The sequence below is a fragment of the Lemur catta genome, chromosome 2 (assembly GCF_020740605.2).
Source record: "Lemur catta isolate mLemCat1 chromosome 2, mLemCat1.pri, whole genome shotgun sequence".
Taxonomy (NCBI): Eukaryota; Metazoa; Chordata; class Mammalia; order Primates; family Lemuridae; genus Lemur; species Lemur catta.
In genome coordinates, this window is record NC_059129.1 from 99,561,242 (window position 1) to 99,582,300 (window position 21,059).

Sequence of the window (21,059 nt, forward strand, 5' to 3'; positions counted from 1 at the left end):
TCAGTCACAGGTTTTCTAGGTTTCTATCAACTCAATTGGTGAAGGTAGATTTCACTTTTTGTGATAATTGTATTCTGAAAATTCTATAAACTTAATTTATAAACAAAAAATCATATTTTGTTCATAAATGAGACCTAGGTCTGGATTCCAGTTCTTCCATTTTTCATTTGTGTGATCCTGAGCAACTGACTTAAAATCCCTGAGCTTCAGATTCCTCATATGTAAAATCAGATAATAATTCCTTTGTCTTTAAGATGGTTTTGAGGCTTCAACAGGATAAAATAGGCTTCGCTCAAGCATGCCTAGTGTCCCTTCATCTCCTCCTTTCTATACAGGAATTCTATTCTATTCTACGATTCTGCAAGGTAAAATAAATATTTTAGTAAAAATTATGCTCTTTGTTTATCTAAATAAACCTAGATTTTCAGGTTTTAAATTCATTTACTAATTTAAGGTCTCAAATAGTAAGAAATTTACATATAGTATGTTTAAAAAATAAAAGGTGCTAATTAATCAAAATGCTACATAAATGAAAGCTATAGAGTAACAAAACCATAAAAACTAATCAGATAAAGAAGTCAGCAACAGAAATCTGATGACACCTTTAAATCATATTAATATAACTAGGAAAATGGAAAGTAGAGCTCCATCTTCCTTTAATCAAGGCATAAAAGAATATTCAAAAATACAAAATAGGGAAATGGGAAAAACCAGGAAATGATAAATTAGCAAAAATTAAGACTCCTAAATTTTTATATTCACTTCCATATCTCGCTTCTAACATTTTAATCAAATTCAATTAAGAACTAATATGGAAACAGGATAAAGGCAAAAGGAAAGTTAAGCAGGTCAAGTAGAACCAATAAAGTCCTCAGGCAGGCTCTTTGTCTCTTTCTGTTTAAGGAAAAACCGCCCAACTGCTTTGACACAGGAACCATCAGGAAGGAGGCTCTGTCCTTAGAAGAGTCCCCATCTGGCAGCCAGGTTTTGTCAAGCAAATTTTGAGAACTCTCTACCTTACCACTTTCTATCTAATTATAGAACTTTATAAAAACCATTCTCTCTTACACACATATTCTCTTTCTTCCTCCTTACCTCCCTCCCTCCCTCCCCCTCTCTCTTTATCTGAATCCTTCTGTATTATGATACCACAATAAAGAGGTATGGATTAATCTGACAATTTCCCCCTGGAACAGAATGATAAATTCAAAAAGGAAAACCTTTCCTCGTATACCTGTACTATTTATTATTCTGATAATAATAATCCCTATAATAAGTATAATACACTTTCCCTACAGGAGCTTAAAGTATTATAATAAAGAAACTACAGTGTAGTTACATATACATGCCAGAACTTACCCCAGTTAAGTGCTGGGAGGCATAAATCTCAAAACAGTTTTGGAACTCTTGTTTTGGAAATGTCTTCAGAGTCTATGATATGTTTTATTCAGCTAAAGTCCACAAGTAAGATATTTTACTAGGCTGTGGGAATGCCTTATGGTATGTTACTATGGAGCACATAGTACAATAAAAAGAACATAAATAATGAAAATAAATTGATTAATAATACGTGATTTAATGAATTAACAAAAATTCACATGCCAGGTACTTTTCTAAACCCTGGACTAACAGCACGAACATACAACAATAACCCTGCCTCTGTGATAAATATGAAGCACTTGAAAATTATGCCTGCATCACCAAATTAGAAATACTCATCGTTCTTCCATTATATTGAAATTTTTGTTTGTTTGCTTCTTTTCAATTAGATAATTTGTTTTCCTCTTTGAACACACAGTTCTGTGATGGTTCTATAAAAAATTAAAAAATAACTATAGACGTAATTATCAATAAAGATTGTGGGACACTGAAAATGGCTATAAAAGGAAGTTATACCAAGATCTTTTTAAGTCTACATGGAAATCCCAGATTAGTCTATGCCTGTGAAATTATGTTTCCAATTCGTGTTCTTAAATGCTTTTTTCACAATTGTAAGTAACTTGCTTCCAGGAATGCCATACATTCAATATTTGCTATATGCCAAGCACACAGGATTTTTAAAGTACTCTACAGAACACGAAGTTTCTTTACCTCATAGAAATGTGCTATAAGAAAGAATTGAGAGCTTACTGTCTACTTTTTTGTACAATACTGAGGACTCACCACCTAAAACAAATAAATACAGTTGGTTCTTGTTATTTGCATTAGTTATGTTCTATAAAGTCACTGCAAACACTGAATTGGCAAATACTGAACCATTGCTCCTAGGGGAAATAGGGGGTTATGTTTCTGTGAGCCTTAGTCACATGTTCGTCAACCAATCAAAACATAATCTTGTTTTGTGTTTCTGTTTAAAGGCAGCACACCAGCATATGCTTAGTGTCCATTTTAAACAGCAAAATCACCAACAAAAAGCACAAAAATGTGAACAACATGGCACTAAACAGGCTGTGAAAAGAACACTTGTTTACAGTATGACAGATAAAACAAGAAGGCAGAGTATCACTTTGTTCAACCTGAGCTGAGAATACACATGTTGGGTGAATTGAATTTTTCACTACTCTGCACATGTCTGTGAATGATCGCAGAAGTACTCCAAGTAGAAACTTTGAGGCTACAAATAAATTTTAGCAAGTAGGTGAATCTGTCAATAGAAAATCTATAAATAATGAATATCAACTACATGAGTCAAATATTTCAGTACAGTCTCTGATCTGATTGCCACCAAAAGACACAGATCTGAAAAACCCTAATATTGTTCAGTTACTATAAAAACTTAAGAGTTTTGGACTAGAGTGCTTCAAGAAATAAGATATCTAAGGCTTTCAGAAATGGAGAGTTTTTAAAATGTTACTTCCTACCTGATATATTCTAAAGGGGATATAACGAAATCCATTTTCTTCTGCAGGATATTCCATGAGTTTCCGATTGATGGCCCAAAACTGGTCAAATCTGTCTGTAATGATATAAATTATTTGTTATTAAAAATGAACGTTATAATGAAATATCACATATGACAAGATAAAAGTTTCAAACATCCTCCTACAAGTTTCTGAAAGTACTTCATTTATATAGCATTTTTTAACTTATCTTCTCATAACTAAACATAAAACGAGAAATAAAATTAATTTTTCTACATATTGCTTCCTCTTCCTAGATATTCACATAGACATTTTTTTCCTTATTAAGAGAAATCCTAAACAGATACATGACTATTTATGTTATCAAGGCAAAAAATACCATGTAGGGAATAGATGTCTTGACTCTCCTGATCCTACTCCTACTGCTAACCTATAAAGGTCCAGCTTCAAGTAACCTAAATGTTAACCAGAACTTGTGTAAAGAAACAAAGTCAAAATATTAAACATCAAAGAGGATAAAATTATAGGAAAGGCTTCGAAGGAAACACGGAACTGACACTTATGAACTGTCAAGTGCAGCTTACCCCCAGACTGAATAAACTCCTTAAATTTTTCAAGTTTAATTAAAAAAAAAACCTTATTGAAATACAATTTGCATACCATAAAATTCACCCTTTTAAAGTATACAATTCAGTCATTTTTAGTACAGTCAGAGCTCAGAACATTTTCATTATCCCAAAAAGAAACCTATAACTATTAACAGCCACTCCCATACACCCCTTTCCCCTGCCCTTGAAAATCACCGGCAATCACTATCTCTATGGTTTGCCTATTCTGAACATTTTATATAAATGGAATCATAAAATATGTGGTCTTTTGCATTTGCCTCATTTGTTCACTTGGCATAATATTTTCAAGGTTCACTGAAGTTGTAGTATGTATCAGAACTTCATTTGCTTTCCAGCTGAATAATATTCCATCATATGAAGTTATCCGATTTTGGTTATCCATCAGTTGATGGACATATGAGTTGTTTCAACTTTTTGGCTACTGTAAATAATGCTACTATAAACATTTGTGCACAAATTTTTGTGTGGACTTAAGTTTTCAATTCTCTTGGGTATGTACCTAGGACTGGAATTGATGGGTCATAAGGTACTCTGTTTAACTGATACATGGTAACTATATTTTGAGGAAATGCCAAACTATTTCTACTAGCAAGGTAAGAGGGTTCCAATTTGCCCACATCTTTGCCAATGCTTGTTACTGTTGGCCTTTTTAATTATAATCGGCCTAGTGGACATGAAGTAGTATTTCATTGTGGTTTCGATTTGCATTTCTCTAATGACTAATTGTGCTGAGCACCTTCTCATGTGCTTACTGGACATATACACAACTTCTCCGAAGAAATATCTATCAAATCCTTTGCCCCTTTTAAAACTAGGTTGTCTTTTTTATTTTTGAGTTGTGAGAGTTCTTTATGTATTCTGGATACAAGCTCCTTATCTGATATGGGATTTACAAATATTTTTCCATATTGTTTTTTAAGCAACTCCTTTTATTTATTTATTTCTCCATTTATTTCTCCATCCATCTATCTATCTACCTATCTATCTATCTATCTATTTATTTAGAAACATGGTCTCACTATGTTGCCCAGGTTGCTCTCAAACTCCTGGGCTCAAGCAGTCCTCCCACCTCAGCCTCCTAAGTAGCTAGGACTATCAGTGCATGCCACCACAGCCAACAAGCAACTCCTTTTTAACTTACCTAGATCCTACCTTATAATAAAATATTTTTTATGCTTAGAAATTTTTATCAGAATCAAATTTCTGTAAAACAAGTAAATAGATCCAGAAATTCAGTTCAGCTTGGTATTAAAAGCACATTCTCTACTACTGGACTTGTCTCAATCCAATTTACTAGCAATCTATTATTGATTCTGCTTAAACCATCTTAACTATATTTAAAAAAAGAAAATTTAGTTGTTTCTTATACCCCCAGTCCTAGAAGACTGCGAGAAACTTTAGGCCTTCCCTATTCCTGTTTTCAACTCCAATCTAGGGGAAGACTTGTACTATATTAGAACTAGTAGGATAGGGAATTTTGAATCCAGTTAGTCCAGTACACTTTCACAGATAATAACTTGAGGCCCACATTGTTACATGTTTAAGAACCAAGACCAGAATCTTTGTCTTCTGATTCAATACTGTTACAACAGTTGCATTCACAAAAAGATACTTTATCTTAATGCTAAGAGTAGCTTCTTTGACATAGTCCTTTTATATATGAAAAAATTACTCTTCTAATACTTTTAAAAATATCTTCCATTAAATATCAAGAACGTGATAGCTAAATAAAATGATTCTTCATGCATACTTCAAATTTTATTCACTGCCTCATCATTAAATTAAATCTTAAGCACCTAGTATGGTGCATGCATAGTATATGCTCTTGAATCAAAGAATGAATGTAATAGAACACTATGAACATAGCTTTTCATTTAGAAAATTTTGGGTTCTAATCCTATTTGCAATTAAATAGCAAGGTAACTAGAAACAAAACCTATTGAAAATTCAGACTTGATTCCTGTTAGATGAAAAACGAGTTAAATTGTTTCTAATGCCTCATCTAAAAATAAAATTTTATAATTAAGATTTCCTCTTTATTAAAATAAAACCTGTTTAAAAATACGAGCAAACCCTTATTAAATGAGAGACTTATACTGGTTCTAACAGAGAAAAAAACAAGTGCTATAACAGTGGTTCTCAACCACGGTGAAGATTTTGCTCCCTAGGCAGACATTTGGTATTGTCCAGAGCCATTTTTGGTTGTCATGATTCTATGCGTGTATATTACTAGCATATAGTGGACAGAGGCCAGGGATGCTGTTAAACATACTATAATGCATAGGACAGCTCCCTAAAACAATTGTCTGACCCAAAATGTCAACAGGGCTATAGGAAGGAGAATAAACACAAGCAATAGAGAGTACAGAGAGATAATCAGTAAAAAGTTTTTACATACCTGCATGGCAAAAAGGTAAACTGGAAAAAGGAACAATATTGTGCCAGTTATCAATTTAATTAATCTAAGTTCCAAATTCACTCTTCAAAATATGCACTGTCATATGGACACTAATCCTTTAAGCATCTCTACTGTGACAACCACTTTAAGATTTCTCAGCAGAGAGTGCTAAAATAAGATTGTGGATCAAAGGGCTCTCTGGAGATTTTCAAATGTTGCCTGGTGGATCAGTGGCATGGGGGTGTGGACATCAGGTGGAATCCTGTCGCAGGCACATGAGCAGATACCAAGCCTCTCAGTAACTTTGCAGCCTTGCCTGACCCAGGGATAACCCTCTCAACACAGAATCCAGAACTCTGAAATACAGAATACTGCCTGCATAGGTACACTGAAGACCCCTTGACCTTATCAACACCTCAGTTTCCTCTGCAGGACCACACGGGCTGCTCATCCGCAGTTTCCCACACCTTTGCATATCTATACCACCTATTGCTCATCACCTGCATTCCAGATTGCCATGACTGTCTGTGGACTACAGACCAACTCCAGCCTGGGCAAAACGGTGAACTTCTCCAGCAAGGTCTGAGCTTGGGGAAGGGGCCCCTTGCAAGTTCGAATACCACATGCGGTTTTCTTATATCTTATAGCCACTCTTTTATCAGAGTTTAACGATTTTTTATATAAAACTTACCCTGTTTAAACCACTCTGTGGTTTCTATCTCCTGATTGGACCCAGACAGATACAACTATGTTTAAAAGGAAAAGAGACACACAAAAGATCTATATTAATTAATATTACTTTTTAATTTCATAAAAATGTTATATTCTTATATGAAAAGAACATTTTCTCAGCAATAAGTAAAAATACCCCAGCCAAGAATAAACTAAGCTTTATAGGTCAAAGTTATTAACAAGAGAGATAAAAATAGAAGTAAAAGGAAATCAGTGCTGAGATTGAATGTATAACCAAGTGTTCTTTATACTAAATTTTATATTAGTACCTCCTTCCATACCCTAATTGATAGTTAAAATAAAATTGAAGAAAGGATGTTTTACTATCTCCTTAAATACTAATGAATCCAATAATGAATACTGAACTGTTTCTGAATATAGTTTAGATATTGATTGGAACTATGCTATTATTATAATTATGTCATAAAATTGGTTATTTGTTCTATCAGCCACCAGGAACAGTAGTTATAAGAAACAAAAGCATAATGGTCTTTGGCTGTTCATTTTACAAACTATAATTGTAGATAAATGTACATCAACTTCAACAACTTTCAGATTTACTTGGTTCTAATTCTAAAACAAAACAAAGAACTAAGTAGGAGAAAATTAAAACTGGCAGTCATTTAGTTTATTCATACAATGGTAGAAAGGAAGATATTAATACATACATACTTCTTGCCAGTGCTATTAGCAATATGACTAAGAAGTTGGTTTTTAAAAACTTAACATTGGTTTAAGAAGGCTACCAAATCAAGGATCATAAAATTAAAGGCCTGTTCTACGGAAATATTCAATCTATTTTTTTTAAAAAGATTAAAAACAGAATTTCTCAAAACCCTCACAGCCACCATTTTCTCCTCATTCTCTGAGTTACACTTCCATATTACAAATTTTTAAAACATCCAGAAAACTTTTTTTTAATTTCAGATCTCTCTAAATAACATATCTAAGACATAAAGTTGCTCAATTTTTTATTCTTTGTCCCTTACATGGAAAAACAGCAGAAAAGGATTTATCTATACTTCCACTTAAATTTTATGGGAGGTAAGAACTCCTTGCAAAATAATTTTTTTACATTCTTATGCCACAAATAATGTGTCTAAAATCCCCCACAGGAGACATGGAGGACATGGAAGGAGACTGCTAGTCAGACTCATTTCAGTGGGCTAGAAACCTCAAACAACAGGAAAGGGATAAAGTGGCCTCCACATGTATACACTATCCACCTCCTGGTCTTTAACACCTATGATGCCAAAGAGAACACAGTCACAGCATCCCAAATAAATGTCAGATTTTGACAGCACACAAAAGATAGACTCTAAGATTTTCTTTGAAGAAAAAAGCAAATGGCTGAAAATCAATACTAAAGGGAACCCACCCTCTACAAAGTTTTGTATCAACAATATTATTCAAATCATTACTACACATGGTCATGTAATATATGTACTGTTTTAACTAGATGCTTTCAAGGTAACAGAAAACATATCCAAATATAGACTTATTTGAATTAATTTCCTCATATAGAACACGTTAAACATCTTCATAAGACAAAATAGGAGGAAAAAAAGAAAAATAGTAATTTACTGGTAGGTTGCCAGAAGCAGGTGTTAAATAAGTGATGTATCTTCAAACTCATTTGTCTTCTGAGTCAGGTCAAATTATGACAATCATATGTTATTAGGTCATTAAATACCAACTGTCTGATTTTGAATCAAAAGTGTAGTTTATTATATCTCAAACAAGAAGCAGTACAATTAATCAAAGTATGCACCTAAACTATTGACACAGTTTTGCCATCTTAATGGTAACTTGTTTATGCTGGCAGCGAAGAAGACTGGAGAGCCAGTGGCCGTGAAATCACAAAAGGCATTTTCCATAGCTTGTGGAGAATGGAATCTTTTTCCTTGCAAGAAGTGGCCCAAAGCCTGGAAGTGGTAGTCAATTGGTACAAGGTTTGGTGAATATGGTGGATGACAGAGAGTTTCCAAGTACAGCTTCTGTAGTTTAAGCAGCGTTGTTTGTGCAACATGTGGTAGAGTGCTGTCTTGCAAGAGGATTGGTCTGTCTCTATTGACCAATCTCGGCTGCTTAGCACAAGCATCCTCATCATTTCGTCCAGTTGATTGCAGTAGACATCCACTGTAATCCACTGACCAGGTTTCATGACGCTGTAGTGGATAATACCAGCGCTGGACCACCAAACAGACACCATTAGCTTTTTCTGATGAATTTTGGTTTGGGACTGTTTCAGCACTTCATCTTTATCCAACCATTGTGCCAAACACTTGCCAATTGTCAAAAAGAGTCCATTTTCATCACGTGTAACAATACAATGTAGAAAAGGTAAGCTTCGTTAAGAGTTCCCTTCTGACACGCATTTAATTCATGCAGAACCCATCTGTCCAGCTTCTTTACCTTACCCATTTATTTCAAATGCTCCAATATTGTTACAATAGTAACATCAAACCTTGCTGCTAATTCATGTGTAGGTTGAGATGGATTCACTTCCACTATCGCTTTCAGCTCATCATTATCCACCTTGGTCTCAGGTCACCCATGTGGCTCATTTTCAAGATTAAAATCACCAGAATGGAACTTCCCAAACCACTGATGTACTGTGTGTTCATTAGCCACATCCTTCCCAAACACTTTGCTGATATTTTGAGCTGTCTGCACTGCACTGGTTCCATGATGGAACTCACATTAGAAAATAACATGAATTTTTGACTTATCCATGGTTTCACAAAAATTGCCGTAAAGAAAAAAATGTGAAAGAGAATCACAAGCCAAAACAAACATTTGAAAGACTGAGGATGTACCTTCACAATAAAAATAAAACAAGAAGTGTCAAAGTGAAATGCTGGAGATCAAGCTCAAATTTAGTACTTATGAAAATCAGACATTTCACACTTAATTACCTAATAATAGGGGACTTGGGCTGAACTAGGGGCATGAGTAATTCTCTTTTCTTCGGCACATTCATCAGTGCTTGGATACTGCTCAACAGAACCAAACCTATACATTTATATATGAGCCACAAAGGAGTTCAGCTTTACTGTTTTAGGTTTAAAGTTATTGAGATACATCTGATGGGGAGGTCCTAAACAAAGCAAATTGCCTTGAAAACGCTTCAAAGCCCCTAAAAATTCATCATGAACGTGGAAGTAGGCAGGACCAGTGGGCTGGCCTCTGCATCAAGACTGAGGAGTACTAGTCCTGGAGGAGGCTAATCCTAAATCCTGTACACATATCTTGGCAGTAGGATTGCAGCCTGGGAAATCTGTGGTTTAAGTTAATCAGAAGAGCAGTAAAACCCAGATCCCAGGAGAACTTTGACCTGGACTATTATTGTCTGAGAATAAACTGCGAGAAGACATTTACTCCTTTGCCCTACAGAATACGTGCTACAGTCTCAGAAAATTGGCATCAAGAATGGTAATCTAAATATCCAATGCAATTATTTCTGTGTTCATGCTACCACTTTCATCTAAATAAATCACTATCATCTCTCATTTGAACCACTGCAATAGCCTCCTAATTGGTGGCTGTCCTTCCATGTTTATCCCCTCCACACAGCATCCAGAATGCTCTTTTTAAGCACAAATCAAATCATCACTAATGAATAAATTTTCAAATATTTCTCTATTGGGTCATAAGGAATAAAGTTTTACGATGCATTTTAACAATATGATTATTTTAAATACTTGAATCATTTTTTTAGAAAAAAATGAAACCCACTGCACTCTTTATTGCTCTGGGGCAGAATGCTCTCTGCCCAAACTGTACACAGGCAACCATAAATTATGTCAGTAATAAAAAAAACCTCTTCCTGCAGAAGCAGACTCCCACCAGCCCCTTCCCACTCCCTAGGAATGCTGTTGCTCCTGCATTCCTCTGAGATCTCACGGCCTACCTTACTAAGTTACTACCTTGCTTACTTACTAAGCTCCAAATCACACTATTTTTCTTTTCTGTCCCTAGAAAAGGGCAAGCTTGTCCCATCTCACAGTTTTAGCAGCCTGGAATTTCCACTTTTCTAATCTTCACATAGATGTTTCCTTCTCATCATTCAAGTCTCAACATACCGTCACCTCCTTAGAGATTTTCCTCACAATCACAGCTAAAGCAGCCCACTCTCTAATCATTCCCTATGCCATTACCCTATTCTCTTCTAAGCATTTATCATAATTTGAAATTGCTGTATTTACATGTTTAATTATGTATTATTTCTTTCCCTCACCTAAACTCTAAGTTCCACGAGGGCAAGGACTTTGTCTTCTATCTTCAGCCCTAGAAAGATCAATGTACACAGTACATACTCAATGAAGGTTAGTGACTAAGTAACTAAATGAATGACTAGTTTGGGCAACTGGGGACAAGAAAAAGAAGGAATCCCAAGCATAGCATAGCATAGTGGAAAAAGCAGACACTCTGGAGCCATGCTGCCTGGGTTTGCTTCCCAGCGTTGCCATTTAATAGCTGTGTGGGTTTGAACAAGGCACTTCTAAAACAGTGCTTTAATTTCTTCATCTATAAAGTGAAGATATTAGTACATATTCATAAAGTCATTGAAAGGAATAAATGAGTTAAAAGATACAAAATGCTTACAACCACACCTGAAGCAAATTAAGTGCTATATAAGTGTTTGCTATTATCATTATCTTTGAGACTGTCTCAGATTCAACAAGAGAAGATACTGAGCTAGATTTCACAAGGTAAGAAGTGTCAGGACCAGTATGCAAAAGTAGCCCTGCTAAAACCCCACTGTCACAGGACTGCTGCAGTATTCACTCTGGGTCAGGGCCAGAGAGTTTGCACCACTCACATCAAATTCTATGTGAACACTGACTGCTAGAGTTATGCAACTGAGCGGCCTTTGCCAGCCATGGTGGGGAAAGTAAGAGCCATAACACAATCCAGCTCCAATACTTCACAACACCAAATGCACTTCATGTCCCGTTTTTGCTTCTTCCAACCCTTTCAACTACCATATAAGATTCTATCTCTTCACTCTGTGGGCACAAATTAGTTGCCATTTACTTTCTATTAATTTCAACTGCATTCATCTCTAGTTGTATCATGAAGTAATGGTTGGAACAGGAATGGTTGTGCAAGAACATCAAGGCCAACACCTGACGAGTCCTCCAGTCCTGGCAGGCAAGTCTGAGTTCCACCTCTACTACCCTTAAGACCTAGATAACCATTCCTTCCCAACTCCTTCCACTCCTAACATTTCTGAAAATACTAGGGGAATAGCTGGGTACAGTGGGGCAAGTTTTTAGTCCCAGCTACTTGGGAGGCTGAGGCAGGGGGATCACTTGAGACTAGGAGTTTGAGACCAGCCTGGGCAACACAGTGAGACTGTAACTTGTTAAAAAAAAAAAAAAAAAAAAAATTAGGGGAGAGGAGATAAGCATGATGAGGGGAAAAAAGAGGTTTCATGTTAATCAGGGAAGGTAAAAGGCTCACAACTATTATACCTTATTACAGCATAGGTCTATAAATGCTGCCAGTAAAAACTAGTTACCTATGAAAACTTTATAAATAGTTAAAAACTACTGCTGAAAATTTGAAGAACACTAATCTTACTAAGTATTGAAAAAAGCACACTGTAAGTTTTAATTTCAACATTACCCACCAATAAACCATAACTACAAGTTACAACATCTTTAAATGCATTCCAAGAGCCAATCCTAGTAACTGCCTCTATTTTTAAGTAGGCATGATTCAATTACTGTATTCTGATCAATTAGGAAGAGTTTATTGCAAATTTATTTTAAAGCTGGGTAACAACATAAAAGATTCAAAATTCAAAACTTTCATAATGTAAAAAAACCAACTTATTCTGTTTTTCTATGTGATCAGGTTAAAAATTTTACAAGAATGGTCTTTAATTATACTCCCATATTCCCTTAATCTGAAAGATAATCTTTAAAGTAGCTTGCTTGTCAAAAAGAGATTTATAGAGTTATAGTACAGTTGTAGGCCAGGACTAATTATCTAAATGTATTCCCATTTAAAGCATCTATGGATTTATAATCAATAATCTGCTTTATTACTTTTCAAAACTACTGTTAATGGAGAAAATGTTCTTACTCTTAGCCTAGTTTATCATTTTCCGAGGTTCAGAGGGCCTGAAACAAGTGATCAAGGCTGGGTGCAGTAGCTCAGGCCTGTAATCTTAGCACTCAGGGAGGCTGAGGCAGGACGATTGCTTGAGGTCAGCAGTTCGAGACCAGCCTGAGCAAGAGCGAGACCCTGTCTCTACTAAAAATAGAAAAATTAGCCCAGCATAGTGGCATGCGCCTGTAGTCCCAGCTACTAGGGAAGCTGAGGCAGGAGGATCACTTGAGCACACAAGTTTGAGGCTGCAGTGAGCTATGATGACGTCACTGCACGCTACTCAGGACAACAGGGTGAAACCCTGTCTCAAAAAAAAAAACAACAAACAAGTAATGACGTTCCTTTTCACTTCACTCAGAAAGCACTTCAAAGACAAAAACAAAAATCTTATATTAATTTTTTAAAGTCCTACAGAGAGAAAGATACTCCATTACGTTTACTGTAATCTTTGCAATGTTTATTATGTAGATTATTCTTTCTTTATTCTAAGACAAATCCTTCATTCTTCTGGTGAGAAAATATAAATTTGGAAGCACTATTAATGATCACCCACTGACAAACAACAGAAGCTGGAGATGCAGTGTGTAATGCAGTATTTCTCAACTCTAGCTGCTCACCAGGATCACCTGAGGAACTTTAAAAAAATACTAATGTGCGGGACCCACCCCAGACCAATTACCTGAATTACCTGGCATCTGTACTGTTTGAAAGCTCCCCAGATGATTCTAATATTCTGCCAGAGTTAACAACCTCCAGATGCAATGGAAAATACAGTCATACATCGCTTAACAACAGGGATACATTCTGAGAAATGTGTCATGAGGCAATTTCGTCACTATGTGAACCTCACAGAGCGTACTAATACAAACCTAGATGGTACAACCTACACATCAATAGTATAGCCTATTGCTCCTATGCTACAAACGTGTACAGCATGTTATTATACTGAATATGTAGGTAACTGCAACAAAACGATAAGTATTTGTATATCTAACCATAGAAAAGGCACAGTAAAAAAACAATATAAAAGATAAAAAATGGTACACTTGTATAGGGCACTTGCCATGAATGGAGCTTATAGGACTGAAAGTTGCTTGGGTGAGTCAGTGAGTGAATGTGAAGGCCTAGGATATTACTGTACACTACTGTAGACTTTATAAATACTGCACACTTAGGTTACACTAAATTTATAAAAAATTATTTTTCTTTCTTCAATAATAAATTAACATTAGCTCACTATAATTTTTACTGCATAAAGTTAACTTTTTGACTCTTGTAATAACACTTAGCTTAAAACACAAACCACACTGTACAGACGTACAAAAAATTTATATTCTTATTCTGTAATTATGCTTATTCTTATCATTTTTTGCATTAAATTTTTTTTAACTTTTTAAGCTTTTTTGCTTAAAACTAAGATACAAACTTACACATAAGCCTAGGCCTATATAGGGTCAGGATCATCAATATCACTGTCTTCCACCTCCACATCTTGTCCCACTGGAAGGTCTCCATGGGCAATAACACACATGGGGCTGTCATCTCCTATGATAACAATGCCTTCTTCAGGAATACCTCCTGAAGGACCTGCCTGAGGCTGTTTTACAGTTAACTATTTTTTAAACATACAAGTAGAAGGAATACACTCTAAACTAATGATAAAAAGTATAAAAAATACATAAACCAGTAACAGTCTTTTATCATCGAGTATAATGTACTGTGCCTAATTGCACATGCTAGACTTTCACATGACTGGCAGGGCAGCAGGTCTGTATAGAACTGGAAACACAAACACATGAGTAATGAATTGTATTATGACAGCTAAGACGTCATGAGACAATAGGAATTTTTCAGTTCCATTATGATCTTATAGGACCACCATCATGCATGCGGTCCATTGTTGACTGAAATGTTATTCAGCATATGACTGTACCTTTACTTTAGAATCAGAGATCTAGTTAAATTCTGGTCTCACATCTTAGTAGTTCTGTAAATTCATTTCCTCATTTGTAAAGTTGATAATATTTACATAATTTTTATATTATTTTATCACTGAGCTAAGGTACATAAAGGTTCCTAGGCCTGGAATACCACAAGAATTTAGTCAATATGAAAAACTTCAGGTAAATTCTATTCTATTTTAAATCTATCTAATCTGTTCATGGTGGCTACATGAAAAATATCCCTTTAAAAAAAGTTTCCAATTTGCAAACAATTCACATTATGAAGCTGCAATTTAATTCAAACAACAGACAGAAGGAACAGCGTGCTCAAACAAGTTTTTATTTTGTAGGATTCATGTAGAGTGAAATCTACCAAACTTTGCCCTATTATGCATGTAATTGGATATTAGGAGCTGCAGAGAATCAAAAAACAAAAACAAAAGAAGCACACAACAGGTTCTTTCTGTCACTTAATATGTAATTGGGGAAGCCAAAGTGACACCTAAAATTGTCACAATTTCTAATAGATCTTATTAATCCTTTGGCTCAAGTCCTCCCCATCTCCTCAAATGGCAGATGACCAAGGAACAGCTGGCTTAAGTAAAAAGCACATCAGAGTTTAGGCTGATAAAAAGTGGTATTAAAGAAAGTAACACTAAAGTGATGCTAGAGTGAGAAACGGAAAAGCTGGGGGTTTCCATTACAATAGGACCAGAGTGATAACTTTTATTAATAAATTATACATCTGCACAGAATTTTGCCATTTTTAAAACTATAAGGTTTTAAATTGTTTAATTTTCACACAATTTACTGATGTAGCTCTCCTCATTTCAGAGAGATGAAAAATTGTGGCTCAGAATGATAAATGATTTGCCCAAGGTCATCAGACCAGTAGCTGGTAGTGGTGCTACCATACCACAGAAAATTTTCAGTTACATGTCTATAAATAAAACACTGCTTGTTTGCTAAAACTCAATATTCAGTCAATTTAATAATGAACTATGATTAACAGGGATCTGGAAAACTATTAATGCGGGCATGTTATTACCAAAAATTCCCAGATTCTATGCTTCAAAATTCATGGTAGCATCTGGTCTAGTAATTTAACAAATCTCATCTAGTATTTAGAGATGACAAAATGGAACAGCTAGCAGTAGCTGCTTCTGCATAAATAAATACTACTTACTTCAACATGTCCATTAAGGCATAATTTTTCAATGAGTACATGGAGAAATGCACTATGACAATCAACTGAAAACACTGATTCAATTAGGAACTACTCTTTTAAAAAAGGCAAGGTCTATGATAAGTAAAACTGAAAAATTCACAGTTCAATTTTTAGCTGCTAGGAATATCTGAGTGGCATTTTCTACAATACTATTTGTTATAACAGCTCATTCAGTGTAAAACAAAGTTGGTTCTGAAAACTATGTACGTACCTCAAAAAATAATATAGCCCATCCAGAATTTACAAATTATACTTTATCACTTCCTATAATCAGCTTGTGTTCAACAGTATTGTTTTAAATATATTCAGTAACTTGAGTGATATGTGATATATATACATCTTATAAGGCACAAAAATTCAATCTGGATGTCCAACAATCCTAATCATAAAATTAGAATAAAATTATTATAATTTGATATTAGGTAAGATATACCAGTGTTCTCAAATTATTCATTTACAACTCAAATGTCTGAATCTAATACTGTGTTCTTTTGAGTACTAACGCCTAAAAATAAATGATAAAAATACTGGGGAGAATAACCTCTATTACAAAGGTAAAGCCTTTCCCTATAACTTAACAAGCCTATGAAGTTGTCTCCCTTCTCTTCCCACTTCCCATATTCCCACTTATTGTCTTCTCTCTTCCGCTCTTTCCTTATATTCTAGGTGGACAAATATTAGTTAATACTTTCCATTTTTCAAAAAATATGTAATAGAGTTTTTAAATCCTACATAAAAATAATGACTTCAAAATATATGAAAAGTAAAAGCAGGTTAATATACCTGTAGAACAAAGTCTAACAAATATATTAACAAAAAACAAAAGGCCAGTTTAAGAAAAAGTCACAAAATCTTGACATTTTGGGTGTGGCTTATGATGATTGGTAATTTAACTACAATTGGAATTATGGAAACTAACTCCAATTACAAACATTGCTTGGGATATTTTGATATCCTAATAATGAAAAAAATAGAAGTAAGCTAAATGTAAAAGTGCTCCAGGAACTCAAAGATAGTCTGGATTCTAAAAGGAACCCTGTGGGAAGAAATGCTTCTTAAGAAGAAAGCCACGTTGAAGATAATAATCAGGACTTGACTGAACACACAGCATCTTAGATGAACTTGTTTATTTTGTACTTTTTTTAAATTGGCTGTTTATCTTTTCTAGTGTTTGGGTAAAAATCCTGCAATTCTCTGAAAGCTAATTAAAATACTGGCATAGATAGTTTCAAAATTTTTAAATGTGATTTTAACATAAAAGGATTTCCGAACCTTCTACAGTTTCTAAAGTAGTAAAAGAGAAAATGCATGTGATGAGTAATAAGAAATTAGCACTGCTATACTGATTTCTTTGGTTCAGTAAACATTATCATTAATAAACAGAATTCTGACAGCCAGAATTCATTATCACTATAGCCACTAATCAGGATTGGTCTACCCAGAAAAGATGAAGTAAGTGGATTATCACAGGAGTTGAGTATGGGGGCTTGAAATTCTGGAATTCTCAATACAAGTAATTTCTAGGTCTTTGTTTAAAAGCACATGAGGCTAGGAATAAGTAATACATGAACTAGCATTAATTACTGATTTTTGAGCTAAAATATGTTATCTGGCCATCCATGCCCTAGAAAGATAATTCAGGAAGTTTGAATAAGAGGTGTGTGAGAGAGAGAGAAAGAAGTGTTAAGATATGCAGAACTAGATCAAGTGAGCTGGAGAAGGAGATGAAAGGATGTAAAAACGAAAATACATAGAACACGTTACTTCAAAAATGTAAGTAGAATTAGTCTTGCTGCAAAGACAGCATGCTACTGATTCATTTGTCACATAACAGTCACCTCAGCAAAATTAAATTAATCACCATCATCTAGAGCCAGTTGTGATTAAGTTTACAGTAAGAGGTTTACATGGTGAAGTTTATATATTAATATGAGGTAACTGATTAAAGTAACTGTTTGTATGTCAAGTTTCTTTTGTTTAAAGAAGGATATAATTCCAAATACAGACAAATGAGTCATTAAAAAAACTGGACATACTAGTTCCCAAAGGCTGAGCTAATGGAATAGTTGAGAAATTTCATAAATGGTATGGCCCCGGCTTGAGAATTTAAAATACATCTTGTACAGCTGTTGTGATGGCAGTGATAATTCATGTAAACTGTAAAGTACCCACATAAGAACTTGAACTGAGTTAAAGGTACTCAGTAAGTAGTCATTGCTACTTTAAATGAGAAGCAGTTTTAGCCATTAACTCCACATTACTTCTCTCTAGCAATGGTTCTCAACTGGGGTGATTTTGTCCCTGAGGGAATATTTGGCAATTCTGAAAACATTTTTGATTGTCAGGACTGGAGGTGAGGTGTGGGGGAGGGGGCAGTGTGCTACTGGTATCTAGTGGGTAGAGGCCAAGAGCGCTGCTAAAGATCATACTCAAGACTACAAGAGTGAGAACCACTGATCAGACAGACATTTGTCTGCATTTCCTCTATGCAGTTTATCAACATTCATAAGGAAAGGTTTCCTGTACTTTCCCAAACTTATAAAAAAATGAAAGATAGTATCTTAGAAGTCATAAATTTTTTAAAAATTCTTTAACCAGACCAAATATAAAAGATATACAAATTAAGCCTTTGTATTCCTGTAAAACTAACTGTTCACAAATGATTTTCAGGCCGGGTGCGGTGGCTCACGCCTGTAATCCTAGCACTCTGGGAGGCCAAGGCAGCTGGATCGCTCGAGGTCAGGAGTTCGACACCAGCCTGAGCAAGAGTGAGACCCCATCTCTACTAAAAATAGAAAGAAATTATCTGGCCAACTAAAAATATATATAGAAAAAATTAGCCAGGCATGGTGGCGCATGCCTGTAGTCCCAGCTACTCGAGAGGCTGAGGCAGTAGGATCGCTTAAGCCCAGGAGTTTGAGGTTGCTGTGAGCTAGGCTGATGCCACGGCACTCACTCTAGCTGGGCAACAGAACGAGACTCTGTCTCAAAAAAAAAAAAAAAAAAAGATTTTTAATTACTAATCAGAGTGTAGATTTACACATATATCAACTGAATCTCATATGGAAAAATGCATTCCCTATCATTCATGAACTCCGGGACATATGACCATACACTGTTATTAATGGATTCCTTCCAACAAATCTATGTTAGTATAATCTGTAGTGTATTGTGAAATAACTATCTAAATGTTTTCACCACATTTTATTACCCATGATGTTCACTGCCAAGTCTACCCAAAGCACTACAAGAGGCTATGACCCAAATTATTACAAAATGTATTTAAATCATGTAATTTCAAGAGGAATCTTTCTCCAGAAGCCTAGCAAACTATTTTTATGGCTTTATATAAAAAGCAAATGCATAAACTTTTAAAATTCCCACCGCTATTCTTAATTACAGAAAGTAGAACACCAAGAGATTGATTTAAAACATGTAATATATATAATAAAATGCTTACTTGTTCCATAGTAAAACTTAATTGAATGCTCAAGCAGGTTACAAGTTGCTCTAAGCAACTTTCTCACAAAGTTGTAGACTCTTGAATGCCACACACAGTTTCAGCCTGAACTTATTCACCTTCCTGCAAAAAGTATTGCAGGCAAAAAAAAAAAAAAGACTTAATTAGCTCAGCTGTATGTAGAAAGAAAAGCACACTATGGTTAGTGGAAACAGAAATGCCAAACATCCCAAATAAATGAGATTGCTCCATTTGCTCCGTATTTCATTGCCTTCTATCACTGGGACACGTTAACTGTCATATCCTTGAAGCTAAAATAAAAAAGAGATGGCACTTACTGTGAGTATAAAATCAGAAGCTGTAGCATTAAATTCTAATCTATTAAGCCTTCTCCATCTACTGTCACATATTCATATTTAATTCTAGCAACATCTTACTCAGTACATCGCCATATAAACATCTCATAGACATCTCAAACTTTCGGCCTCAAAGCTGACCTCTCAAATAGGCTTTGTTCCCCATCCCATACGTATTCTCTATCTATTAATAGTATTTCATAGCTCAGTAGAAATCTTCTATTCATGTAGCTGCCCAAGTCAGAACCAATGAATAATTTTTTCCTTTCTTTCACCCCAACCTCTACATCTAGCAGCTACCTGTGGCCTTGGGGCCATATGCGACCTTCTATATCCTTGAATATGGCCTTTTGACCAAAGCCAAATTTGGTCAAAAGTTTAGATTTGGTTGAGGGGCCACACTTGGGTATCTGGAGGGCCACATGTAGCCTTGAGGCTGCAGGTTCCCTACCCCTGATCTAGCCTAACAATAGGTTCTGTCAATACTACCTCCAAAATAAACCCCAAATTTATTGACTTTTCTACATCTCTACAATCATTGCCCTAAACATCACCATATTTCTTACACCTGGACTACTCCCAGAGCTTCTCCACTTCCACTCTTGACTCTTATTCCATTCTACATTCAGTAGTCAGAGTATTCTTACATCATATTCTGCATCTATCACTCCCCTGCCTAAAAATCCTCTGATGGCTTAAATCCAAATTATTTTCTTTCACCTACAAGGCCCTACATAATTTGGTTCTTTCCCATCTCTCCAAAGTCATCTCAGGCCATCCTTCCTTCTTGGTCACTACATCTAACACATGGTGGTCTTCTTTCAATTTCTCAAAACACACCTGTTATGGACTGAATGTTTATGTCCTCCAAAAATTCATGTTGAAATTCCAACCCCCAACATGATGGTATTAGGTGGTGGGGCCTTTGGAAGGTGATTGGGTCTTAAGGGTGAGTTCTTGTGAATGGGATTAATGCCCTTATAAAAGAGACCCCACAGAGCACTCTCACTCTTTTCCACTATGTGAGGACACAGAGAAGATGGCTATGAACTAGGAAGTGGGCCCTCACCAGATACCAAATATACTAGCACTTTCATCTTGGACTCCCCAGCTTTCAGAACTGTTAAAAATAAATGTTTGTTGTTTAAATCACCCAGTTGAAGGTATTTTTGTTATAACAGTCTGAACAGACTAAGAAATCAAACTTTTTTGCCTTATGTTCTTGAAACCTGCTGTTCTCTAACATGAGTGCCTCCCTCTCATCCTAAGATTTCAGCTTAAATATCATCTCCTCAAAGAGGTCTTCTCTAACCACACTAATATAAACAG

The 21,059-nt window shown here is 35.3% G+C and overlaps 1 protein-coding gene across 2 annotated transcripts in view; it reads right to left on the reverse strand.

Moving 5' to 3' along the window:
• ATG5 (autophagy related 5) overlaps positions 1 to 21,059 on the reverse strand; it is a 127,556-nt gene that overhangs the window by 51,914 nt on the left and 54,583 nt on the right. For both annotated transcript variants that reach the window (XM_045544104.1, XM_045544105.1), the window contains one exon: positions 2,862 to 2,956. In XM_045544104.1, the coding sequence (XP_045400060.1) occupies positions 2,862 to 2,956 (95 nt within the window). The remainder of the gene's footprint in view (positions 1 to 2,861; positions 2,957 to 21,059) is intronic.